Source organism: Amblyomma maculatum, chromosome 1 (assembly GCF_055883805.1).
Source record: "Amblyomma maculatum isolate TAMU_Amacu chromosome 1, ASM5588380v1, whole genome shotgun sequence".
NCBI classification, from domain to species: domain Eukaryota; kingdom Metazoa; phylum Arthropoda; class Arachnida; order Ixodida; family Ixodidae; genus Amblyomma; species Amblyomma maculatum.
In genome coordinates this window covers 105,734,626-105,747,172 of record NC_139344.1, presented here as the reverse complement: position 1 = coordinate 105,747,172, position 12,547 = coordinate 105,734,626, and the positions used below count along the sequence as shown (strand labels likewise).

At 42.0% G+C, this 12,547-nt stretch overlaps 2 protein-coding genes across 4 annotated transcripts in view; both read left to right on the top strand.

Moving 5' to 3' along the window:
• The window catches only part of Nup214 (nuclear pore complex protein Nup214), a 224,563-nt gene extending 219,042 nt beyond the window's left edge, over positions 1-5,521 (top strand). For all 3 annotated transcript variants that reach the window (XM_084588768.1, XM_084588767.1, XM_084588769.1), the window contains one exon: positions 5,388-5,521. The gene's annotated coding sequence lies outside the window, so the exon portion shown is untranslated. The remainder of the gene's footprint in view (positions 1-5,387) is intronic.
• Positions 5,522-7,759: 2,238 nt separating this feature from the next.
• LOC146203430 (uncharacterized) lies at positions 7,760-8,764 on the top strand. Its single transcript, XM_084603010.1, has one exon. It carries the CDS (start codon positions 7,760-7,762, stop codon positions 8,762-8,764), a length of 1,005 nt encoding a protein of 334 aa, XP_084459136.1.
• Positions 8,765-12,547: the final 3,783 nt, after the last annotated feature.

The following is a 12,547-nucleotide window of genomic DNA, read 5'->3' as shown; positions in this document are numbered from 1 at the left end:
TGACCTTCATTGGTCCTTCGCTGGATGACCAAGAGCTCTGATTTCTTTGGGGAACATTGAAGTCCACATCTGTTTTGTATCTCTGTACCACATCAGCGGCTTCCCTCAGTTGTTCTTCCAAGTCCAGATGTCTGTTCGTAGTTTGTATTGTGATGTCGTCTGCTTATACATGTCATACATGTTGCAGGGCAGGTGCCTTCAGGCTCTTTGAGATGTGAGGTTAGCTCGAGAAAGGCTGTGTTTAAAAAGAATAGGGATTCCTTTTGGGGAGCCCTTGTGCCCATGTGAATTGGATACAGGTTGTGGTTGCTGTGATTATGTGGATGTTGCAGCCACTAAAAGAGTTTTTAAAATAATTGTTTCCTGGCTGCAGTTCAGTGTTCGGTGGTATTATCCTGAATTGCCTTGTGCTCAACGTTATCAAACGTGCCGTTGAGGGCTAAGACAAAAATGGCACTCATGACTTTCCTATTAGGCAGGTTGATAGCTTCTTTATTTAGCAGGAGCTCTTGGGCAAGCAGGCAATCTTTGATACTGAACATAAGTAAAGGATTAGAAAAGTTCATTACCCTCCATGTAATGATCTAGCTGGTTATGTACGGCTCAACTTCTCTACGCAAAATGCAAGAGGGATAAAGCTTGTGGTCTGCACATTGATTTCTTTTCCAGGTTTAGGGCTGAAATAAGAGTTTGCTGTCTTCCAGTCTTGAGGTACTCTCCAGAATGATAGCATTTTTTAAAGTAGTTACTCTAGGCTTGTAACTTCATAGCTTAAGTGACTTTGTCGTGGCATAAGACATGCTGGGAAGTCATGTCACGTGGGAAGCACTGCACACGGAGTATACACTCTGCAATGATATCAGAATCACGACAACGGAACTACCGTATTTACTCAAATGTGAGGGGAAAGTGAGGGGCGACTTTCCATACTGCCCAGAGGGAAAAAAATTAAAATCACGAATGTAATGCAAGATAAGCGCTTGAAAAAGTACCTATAATAATCATTATGGCTATTGCGGTCTAATCAAAAGCGCTCATTTGTCATCGTCTTCGGAGGCCGAGTTCTCGGAAACCCAGTCTTCCTTTTCACCCTCGTCCTCCCAGACGATTCGGAAGCCTTTGCGGCCAAACCCACATTAAAAAATCACCTCCTGCTACATCCTCCACCCAGGTAAGGTAGATTATTAACGTCTAGTAGTCGAGCTGCTGCAGAACTTCTGATTCCTTCTGCTATTATAATATTCTTTTTGAGGCGAGCATCACCATGCACAGCGCATTGCGATCATGCGAAATGCGATAATAGAAGTAACCAGGCTAATCCACTGCTAAAATGCGACAAGCGCGTGATCAAGGGGACGCTTCCCTGGTACCCTTGTTGCCAACATAACATCGTAAAACCGCGGAAACAAACTGAGTGGTGGCGGATTCAATATGGCTGCACACCGGCACTGCTTTAGCTAACCGAATCGCAGAATTCAATTATAACGCGAGGGTAGACTTTAAGAGCCAGAAATCGTGAAAAAAACTCTCGTTAAATTCGAGTAAATACGGTAGCTGATGCAAGAACCACAGCTGCACAGTGATACAAATCGGCAAAAAAACACAGCAGTGAAAGGTGCAGCTGCATCATGTGAAGGAAAGCAAAACTTTGTAGGGGCTCTCCTGTATCCTGAACTGAAAATATTTCATGTGAAATCGAGCAGAGTCGCCACTTTGTGACATAGTGGCAAACCCAACTCAGTGTGGATGCGTGCTCGTGTCTGCTAGCCAGCACTATTTTACGTATGTGCGTACAGTGTGTGCAGGCATGTATGTATGATTGCGTGGTGCCTGTTTGTTTCACAGTTCCGATGTGCTTTTGTCTGCCTCTTGTGAAAGAAATGTTAGCCATTTATCATCCCATGCTGCAATGAAAAAAAGGAAGAAAACTTGTCAACGTATAGTATGTCATGCCAGATAATGACATCCTTCATTGGTCCTTGGTGCTTGAGGTCCTTTGCCACGCGGCGCCTCAAACACAGCGATAATGTTATTAGGTGCCATGTCAAAGCAAAACAAATAGGGTGCTGCTGTCAGTACAACTTAATTCAGCTGCTCAGAGATCGTATTTTTCATTTTTATTTGGAATATGACAACTAGTGAAGCATGAACCCGCCTGAAGACTGCTGCCGAGCAGAATGCAGTTTAAACCGGCCGCTCCTTGCCTTCTGCACGATCAAATTGTTTAAGTATTTTCTCCCCACCAAGCCTCCTCCGCCTCCTCCCGGGGTTGTTTTTTTTTTTTTTTTGTCTCACTTATAGGTGCGCAATTGCCGAGTTTGAGAAAATGTGGGTTCAACCCCGGCTATTTCGCAAGGCACTCCTGTGCTGTGCGATTTGCTGATTGCACGTTAAACAACCGCAGCTGATAAATGCTATTGAACTCCTTCACTACATCATCCTTCATAGCTGATATCGCTTTGGGACATCAAACCTCATGTATTATACTTGCTGTTGAACTTTAAGGCTTCTGCACATCCCTAACAGTGGCAGTAGCAGATTTTGCTTTGGAGAGATGCCAAAATGTTTCAGAAGGCCTATCTAGCCCAGCACATCACTAGTAGCCTATTAACTTTTCATCTAAGCGCTCCTGCTGCCTCCCGTGCCAACTCGTTAATTGCTTCTGAAAAGTGGAGTAAAATAGCCCTGAATTTTTTATGCACTTATCTCGCTTCTCTTTTTATTTGGCGTTTAGATCTTGATAGTCTCATAGCTGAAAGAGCCTTGTTTCTTTCTGGACAGTTTTATATCTGGCACCTGTTTTGCAAATGACATTAAATTTTGCTTTGCATAAGACTGAATCACTGCTCAATAATTACAGTGCTAAAGAAATCTTATTGCCTCAAAATTCCTTGCACAAAGAAAACAGTGCGCATGCAGTTATTTATGATGTCTTTGGAGCAACTTATTCATAGCTTGCACTTTAACATTATTCAGAATTAGTTGCAGATGGTCCTAAATTGTGGAAAGTGTAAAACTTTGTCACACAGCCCAATTTATTGGCATTGTGAAAAATCATTGCACTACTAATTTACCATTTCTCAACATCACACACACACACACACACACACACACACAAAAACAAAAAAAAACATCCCTTATACTGTCCTTAGTTTCCAGAAACGTTGACCTGCTTTATATTCGGGTTTTAGTGTCGGCACAATATCATGCTAAAAGATTTTCTGACATTGGCTGCAAAAAGCATTCGTTTCATATAGTTCGTTGAACTCACTCCACTTGGCGCTCTGCCCTTTAAAGTCAGCCTTCCTGTGCAGTGAGAATTTCTGTACAGTGTCACCATGATCTCATTTTAAGGGAATAGTCAGTAGTGCAAGCATTGTCTAGCCAGAGTTGATTGCATTCACAGTCTACGGCAAACTCACCGGGCAGTATATGCCGTCAGTGTAGTTTAATGAGCTTTATTCTCGAGTTAAGGACTATATAATGAACCAGGCTGTGCCTCGATCCTTTCTGAAGGCAGGTCAGAGCACAAATTTTGCATCTGCATGGGCTTGACACCCGTATAACTACAAAGCATACGCACATTGGTGAAGAGGCAAACAGAAAATTTAAACTGTAATTGGGAAAGTATGATACAACGAAAATACCAGGCCCATAAGCATGTTACAATGCAAAGCACATGCGGAACGATAACACTAAATCTAAAGGAAGGCACACAGTAACACCAGCTTCCTGAAAAGTGCATAAATGTCACACAGCTTTCATAAAACAATGTTATTCATTTCAAGAACGAATAATATTAGTATAATGAATTGTGATTGTTTTTAACCTTTTGAAGGTTAACATTATCAGCTAACTGCTTACATGCCTAAAAAATTACTGGAGGTGATAGTGGCGTCACAACACCTTGGTGTGAGATGATAGCGTCTTTCAATTACAGTCGAGTTCATTGTCTGGCAGCGACACTTCTTCGAGTTAGATCCCGATTGAGAACATCGAAAGCTCTAGACATGATAGCCTTTGAAAGTGGCCACGTGACAGGGGTATAAGGCAGTTTTAAATAAAATAGTGAAGAAGTGAACTTAATAAAGCTGTTAATATTTATCACAGATACCAAAAACCATTCCTGCCTGTAGCAGCACAGTCAGTGGCAGCACCATCGCAAGTATAGCAGCAGCGTCAGTTGTGCTATTTCATTTTTCAAAGCATTTTAAATGTGGATCAAATAAGATTAAAAAAATGAAAGTAGTTGCATTTTATTGAAAGAGAGAAAAAGTGGGCAGCCTCGAGTTGCTGTGAACAAAAATAACCATCTCTATGGCACTCTGGCATAGTCGTCAGATTAAGTATATTTACTTCAGACGCTGCAAGCAGCTATCATACCCTCAGTGATAGACCCAGCATTGGCACTGTCTGCTCAAACCTGACTTTCTTGGCTGGTTTAAAATAGACATTCCTGCTTAAATCACAATTTCTGTCCTCATTGCTGCCACTTATTGGTCAGGCCTACCAGAATATGCCAATATTTTTATTAGTCATATCCAACAGTAGACTATTCTCGAACTCCAGCAGCACTTGTGCTATGTGGCACAAGATCTGGTGCTCCATTCTGTACCTACCAAATATTTGATGCGTGTGCTCGATTTTTGGTTCCTGACTTGTGATGACATTCGACATGCGCGTACGCAGTGCAGGTCACGGCATGCGGCGGGCTGCCATTACAGCGGCAAGCAACCCATCACTGAAGGAAGCTTGCCGCTAGCACTTCTAGGAGGAGCTCATCTGTTGGCGTTTTTTATATATCAAATTGTCGATATTCAAACTGTTTCGTGATCTCCTTTAAGTTCAATAAGTCCAGGATCAGCTGTAATTACGAAATCATTTGCAAACTGCAGTTAGTGCAGTGTGTGTATGTCTCTCTTTCTGCACGTGTGCATGTGGTATGGTGCTCAGCTTTTTGATGGCAACAAGAAACCAGTCGGTTGAGATCCTGAACTTGCTGTATGCAACGGCTATACACAGGATTCAGCGCTTGTATTTGAGTCTAGCCTTTCTCTGCGTCTTTGCCGCTGTTTTAAATATGAGACTTTGCATTCTTGACTATGGTCTCCATTCTGCTGTCTTCATATTTTGACTGTAGTTGTCCACTGAGATGGCAAAATGCTATTGCTTCCAGTGCTTTCTCTCGTGTATACGTCACTTAGTCATTAACGCTGTCGCGTCATATCCTTTAAGGCAGAGTTCAGTGTCGCTCAGCTTTTCTCTTTGCACATGAAAAGGATACATAGGTGCTGGGACATTTTGTAGTCACTGCAGTTATATCAAGTGGTATTGAGCGAAATTCGTTGAGGTAGTTTGTGACACCAATGTCATTTATTCTTTTGCAGCAAAGGCAGTGTATCCATGAGCGTCCATCATGTTGATTGTCCCGAGCACAAGGAAGTGATGCCTCTGCGAGGAACTGAGTTGCAAAAGAAAGAATGTGAACTACATCATCAAATAAAGTTCACCTACTGACCAAGATGTTTCACTGCTTTGTTCGCGAATAAAGCTGTGATAACGGGGCAGTTACAGTTTCACCATTACAAGTAGCTCTAAAGATTTTGTTCACCAGCTGCCAGTATCTTTTACAGAGCCTAAGTGGACTCCTAATTATATTGCAATGGCTCCGGTGCGAGCTTTTACAGCATCTGCTTCATGTGAAAATTGTGTTCACATGCCACCGCCAACATTATCAAAATTAGGAGCTTGTGCAGCCCACATGCTGTATATGTTTGTTTTTTTTACTTCTGCAAAACTAATTTTTATATTTGAACCAGCAGAATTAAGCTTGGGGGTGTTTGGGGTACAGGGCTCTGCAAAAATAGGAACTGCAGTGCATAAGCTGCACGAACATGCATCAAAATTTAGAAGTACTAAAGATACGGGGGTTTGTTTCTTGCAACATGAAGCTTTCTTCTAACATGACAGATGCTAGGCTGTGATCCTGGAACAGTGCACTGCATGCAAGGAGAAAATTCTCATGCTGGTTGCTTCTCTTTGTCAAATTCATTACATTGCAGGCCTCCGTAGCAACCATGACTACATGCAATCCTTAAGCCTCTAGTGTTACACTTAGAGTTGCTGTTCTGGACTTGTGTCAAAAGGTAGTTGAAAAATTTAGTGAAGAGCAAAACAAACTATAGGCAGCATTACCGCGTGTTGTCTGTGCACCATTGGACACCTCCCAAGTAGCGCCGAGACATTAATGTTAAATGTTTGGTCGAACATTATTTTTATGTTAACAATATCCTTTTTTTTTTTTTCAAATGCCTTAGTAATGTTACAAATGTACATGAAAATAACATCTATAGACATATAAGCATCACAAAAAAATGGGACACTTTGGCAACTAAAATGGTGAAAGGCGAATGTGGCGGAGAATGATGCTTCGAGTAAAGAGGGTGCCTACTGTTTCGCATTCCTCCCTTCCTTTATGGCATGGTACATGTGTACGCGGAGAATTGACAGATATGCACCTTATCTATCCTGTAAATTAATTTCAAACGCCACTGATGCCTGCTGTACTAACGCCTTCTAGACATCTGGATCTGCTTCTGTTTGCTGTGTGGTGCGGCATTCGAGGAAGCAGCAAATGAAAGCGCATGGACGCCTGGATCGGACGCCCGGTTGGGTCAGCTTCGTATATGCATTAATCGCCTTGTGATGTCATGACGGTACATTGCGCGTCCCTTGTCGAACACAACCAGCATTTCATTGAACGTATTAAAGTTCACCGGTGTTCTATAATTCATCTACAGGAAAGAAAAGGCACAGTATCTGTCACTCGTGGAATCTCTCTATCATTCTTGCTGTAGACAAGGGGAATTATGAAAAGCATTTCACGATCCGAGGCGTGGTGCAGTGGTAAAGTGCTGGGCTAGGAATCCAAGGAATGGAGGTTCGATTCCCAGTGGGAAACAAGGTTTATTAATTTATTTTTAAGTATCGGAGCCACCGCAAAAGCGTGACACTTTTGCAGACGACAACGATGAGCCATTAAATGCTTTTGCCTTTATATAACGCACATGCAACATAAATAATGTTCTTGAAAATGATAAAGCAACCCTGCGTGAGCACGCAGGCCCACCATTGGTGATAGTACATAACTTTCATGCTATGCGTAGAACTACAGTGAGGGCAGTAGTCGAGCTCCCTATATATAGTACATAACTTTCATGCTATGCGTAGACCAACAGTGAGGGCACTAGTCGAGCTGCCTATATACAGTACTGTATGTGCAACTTTATACGCTCACTTTCAAACAAGTACACTAGGATCAAGCTTTCATTGCTGAGAGGTATCCCATGAGTGATAATGGCAAATAGGTAAAAGGCAAAGCTTTGAAACAGTAATAGGGCTAAGCATGCACCCTGTGGCAGGCATATCTCGCAGATGTAGTTGCGAAGTACTATTATTTAAACAAATGATTTTTTTGCTACAGAATTAGTATAGGTTATTTAATTCAGTACTTGAAATATACATCTATTTACAGTGTTGTTTTGCAGTAATGATTTAAACATAATGATAGTGGGTTGAAGACTATTAAAATAACATTTATTTGTTATGTTAGAACTAAATATATCATAGTAACAACACTGAAAAGTCAATACAGCAGTGCCCCATTAAAAAAAGCCTCTTTCAATGGACAATTTTTCTATAAAGCAAACCTTGTTAATATATTTGTGCCTCTTTATTATGGAAACTGGCTGTCTGGACAATGGACAGGGTATGCACACAGCCCATTGGGGCCATTTATTTTTGTCCCATTAATATAGACAATGGCTTCAAAAAAGCACGGGGACACTGCTCAAGGCATCATCTTGATTCAGCCCTCTTTCGACATGCAGGCTTTCCTGGCTTCGCATCGCTGCTATCAGCTGCGCAGTTCAACCAGCCAGTACCTTTGGCCTCATCACCGCTACCAAGCCCACCGCTCGATGACTGCAATTGTACGCTCCCTCCCTACCATGACCTGATATCCTCAGCACAACTTGATGATCTTCGTCCGACGTCATCGGCAACGACATCGATACCAACCAGATACTTCAGCAGCCACCCCATCGATCGAGGCTTCACTGGGCACGGGGACACTGCTCAAGGCATCTTCTTGATTCAGCCCTCTTTCGACATGCAGGCTTTCCTGGCTTTCTTCGCATCGCTGCTATCAGCTGCGCAGTTCAACCAGCCAGTACCTTTGGCCTTGTCACCAGTACCAAGCCCACCACTCGGTGACTACAATTGTACGCTCCCTCCCTACCATGACCTGATATCCTCGGCACAACTTGATGATCTTCGTCCGACATCATCGGCAATGACATCGCTACCAACCAGCTACTTAAGCAGCCACCCTATCGATCGAGGCTTCACTGGGCACGGGGACACTGCTCAAGGCATCTTCTTGATTCAGCCCTCTTTCGACATGCAGGCTTTCCTGGCTTTCTTCGCATCGCTGCTATCAGCTGCGCAGTTCAACCAGCCAGTACCTTTGGCCTTGTCACCAGTACCAAGCCCACCACTCGGTGACTACAATTGTACGCTCCCTCCCTACCATGACCTGATATCCTCGGCACAACTTGATGATCTTCGTCCGACATCATCGGCAATGACATCGCTACCAACCAGCTACTTAAGCAGCCACCCTATCGATCGAGGCTTCACTGGGCACGGGGACACTGCTCAAGGCATCGTCTTGATTCAGCCCTCTTTCGACATGCAGGTGTAAAAAATTTGCACTATATGCTAAAAAATCCGATAACAGGTGCTTAGTAGTTTTCCCGTGCCCCGGAACCTTGTGTGAAGCATAACAGGTGCTTAGTAGTTTTCCCGTGCCCCGGAACCTTGCGTGAAGCATTGTGTGAGTGTTTCTCGGTGTTGTTTCTGTTGTTATGCTGTGGGGACATCGAATCCAAGCCTGGTCCCCCTAGGCGTCAACCCGCTGTCACTGAACTTGAAAATTTACCTGATGACCCTACCGAACAAAAGTCTGTCCTGTTCCAGCTACTCAAAGATTTGCACAACCGTTCGTCACAAAGCGCAAAGTGTCAAACTGAGTTGGCGGCCGACATAAAATCCATAAAAACCGGTCAAAAAACTATACAAACAGACATCACTGACATTCGCAAGCGATTGGACGATCTAGGAACGAAATCCGATTTATTTAAATAACATCTACTCAGGCATCAGTAGAAGAACTAAAAGCTGAAAACTGCCGCATACAATTGCGTCTGAACGAGCTAAAAGATCGCTCTTGTCGGGATAACTTAATTTTTTACGGCATTCCCGATTCTCAAGAATCCTGGCTCCAAACAGAATAAAAACAAACAAATCAGATTAAGGCTGTGTTTGAGTCATTTCCCTCTGATTCATTTCATCGTGCTCACCGTTTGGGCAATTTTTCTTCTAACGAATGTCGCCCCGCTATCGCAAAGTTTACGAACTTCAAAATGCGAGATCAAATGCTTTCACTGCGCAGTGAGTTGAAATCAAGCAGTGTCACTGCAAATGAAGATTTTTCGGCTGCTACTAGGACCGCCCGCATAAAGCTAATAGATTTCTCAAACTCTCTACCTCAGTCACCGAAATTCAAGCTAAAATATAATAAACTATTAACAGCAGGTTGTACACATATGACATAGTGTCGGATTCCGTTAAACAACTTTGGACATGCACAGACAGCACTGCCAGTCATTCAGATGCATCATCCTCCGCAATTGTTTAGGGGTGCGAGAGGGTCAGTGGTCTGATTTCTAGGTCCAATACGAAACTGTCTGTTCTGTTTACTAACGCTAAGAGTGTTCAAAATAAACATCATGCATTATCATCTATTACTGATACATGTTCGGCACACATTATTGCTCTTACTGAAACATGGCTCACACCTAATGTTCTAGATCACGAAATTTTTCACAACGCAGATAATTTTACTATATACAGATGTGATCGGTTGGCTCATCGTGGTGGCGGCATTCTACTCGCTATATATAATGACATTCATCCTCAAGTATCAATATTAACACTGGTCTTGAAATAGTCTGAGTGTCGTTAATTCTTGATCATCGTAAATTGATACTGGGTACATGCTACCGGTCCCCATCTGCATCGCCTACCTTTATAAACGAACTTCATGACTGTTTTATTAAATTATGCGCGACTTTCCCTTCTACTCCTACACTCCTGCTCGGCGACTTTAATTTTCCGAACATTTCCTGGAACACTAATACGATGCCCATTTTGTCTCCCTCTCAGCGCAGGATGATGAGTTCATTAACTTGTGCACCTTATTTTCGTTGACGCAGCTAATTACTGAACCAACTAGAATATCACCTAATGCCTCAAACACACTTGATCTCATCGTGACTGATAGACCGGATTTTGTATCAGACATTATTTTATTTTCAGGCATTAGTGACCATTTATTAATTACTTTTCACCTTACTGCGGCACCCCCCAAACATACCAAGGCAAAAGAGATTATACGCGACTACAAAAAAGCAAATTTCGTGGCAATAAATGATGAACTGTGCACTTTCATAGAATCTTTTCTTTCAAACTTTCATGATCGTTCCATTCAGTCAAACTGGGATATCTTTGCAGGGGAAGTTGCCCATCTAACAAACAAATATATTCCAGTCCGCAACATCGTCTCTAACTCGCACGCACCATGGTACAACGCCCATATCAAAAAATTATTAAACAAGAAAAAATGGCTTTATCGCATCGCAAAACGTTCACTGACTGACTCGCGCTGGGCTGCCTACAATGCTGCCTCCAAATTATACATAATGGCACTAGAAAATGCCAAGGACCACTTTTTATCTAGCACCCTACCGGACATACTACAAACAAATCCCAGAAAATTCTGGCGAGTAATCAATCCCACATCCGGCAATCCTATCGCTTTGTTAAACTCATGTGGTGAATCGGTTAATAATGGTATCTGGGCTGAAGTATTAAATGAGGCTTTTAATTTTTCATCCAAAATCTGCACCAGTCTTCCTACTATATGTCGTCATGATTACCTGGTGATGCCACCAGTGACTGTTGACACAGCTGGTGTTGCTCGCCTCATTAATACTCTGAAAGACCATTAGTCCAGGATACGATTTCGTTAATGCAAAATTTTTAAAAAGCACTTGTGCCTATAGCTCAGTTATTTTAACTAAGTCGCTGGACACTGGCACATTTCCTGAACAATGGAAAATTGGAAAGATTGTTCCACTTCACAAAGCAGGGAGCAAGTCCTCTCCTGCTAATTATTGCCCCATATCCATTACTAGTACATGTTGCAAATTAATTCAACATATATTCGCCACACTCGTGAACTTTCTTGAGAGTAATTCATTTTTCTCACTGCACAACATGGTTTCCACAAAACGTTTTCATGTGAGACTCAACTAATTTCTTTTGCAAATAGCTTACATCATATACAGGATAAGTCATCAGTCATTGATTGCATCTTTTTAGACTTCTCGAAAGCATTTGATAAGGTTTGTCATCAGTTGCTTCTTCAAAAATTACTTCCGCTAAATATTGACACCAATTTGTTCAAATGGATCGAATGCTTTCTCACCAATCGCTCCACAATATGTTGGCGCTAACGGCTACAACTCATCCTTTGCTAATGTACTATCAGGTGTTTCACAGGGTTCCGTACTCGGACCGTTATTGTTCCTAATTTATATAAACAATCTTCCATCCTATGTGTAATCTAGCATACATTTATTTGCTGATGACTGCATTATTTTTCGTGAAATAAAAAAAAGATAATGATATTAATATTCTACAGCGTGACCTCACGGCTATAATCAATTGGTGTAATCAATGGCTGATGGAACTAAACTCTAACAAATGCAAGGTAATGCGTGTCACCCGTACTGCTAATTCGTCCCCTCTATACTCTCTGAATGACATTGAACTTGATAGCATCCATTCTTATAAATGCCTAGGCATTCACATTTCATCCGACCTAACTTGGTGGCTTCATATAGATTACGTTGTCAACAACGCTAACAAAACGCTAGGTTATCTGAGACATAATTTTTCCCGTGCCCCGTCTACTTTGAAATCAGTCCTTTATAAAACTTTAATACTTCCAAAATTAGAATACTCAGCAACAGTCTGGGATCCTAGCCATGAATACTTAATTTCTGCACTTGAACGCGTTCAGAATAACTCTGCTCGTTTTTTTCTTTCTAACTATAACCGAGGAGCAAGTGTCACAGAAATGAAAACTATTTTGCGTCTTCGATCACTGGCTTCACGACGAAAAGTTTGCCGGCTAACCCTATTCCACAAGTTATATTATAATTCCGTCTTGCACAGCAATTTTTTTCAGAGACCCTATTACATATCGCATCGCATTGATCATCCCTGCAAAGTAGCCATCCCTTTATGCAAAACAGATTCTTACGCTCATTAATTCCCCGTACTTTCAAAGAATGGAACGATCTTTCTAATGAAATTATATCTATTACTGATACAAATAACTTTCGCAAAGCTTTAACCT

Coding starts and splice junctions, on each gene's coding strand:
- LOC146203430 (XM_084603010.1), top strand. CDS start 7,760: ATGGACAGGGTATGCACACAGCCCATTGGGGCCATTTATTTTTGTCCC.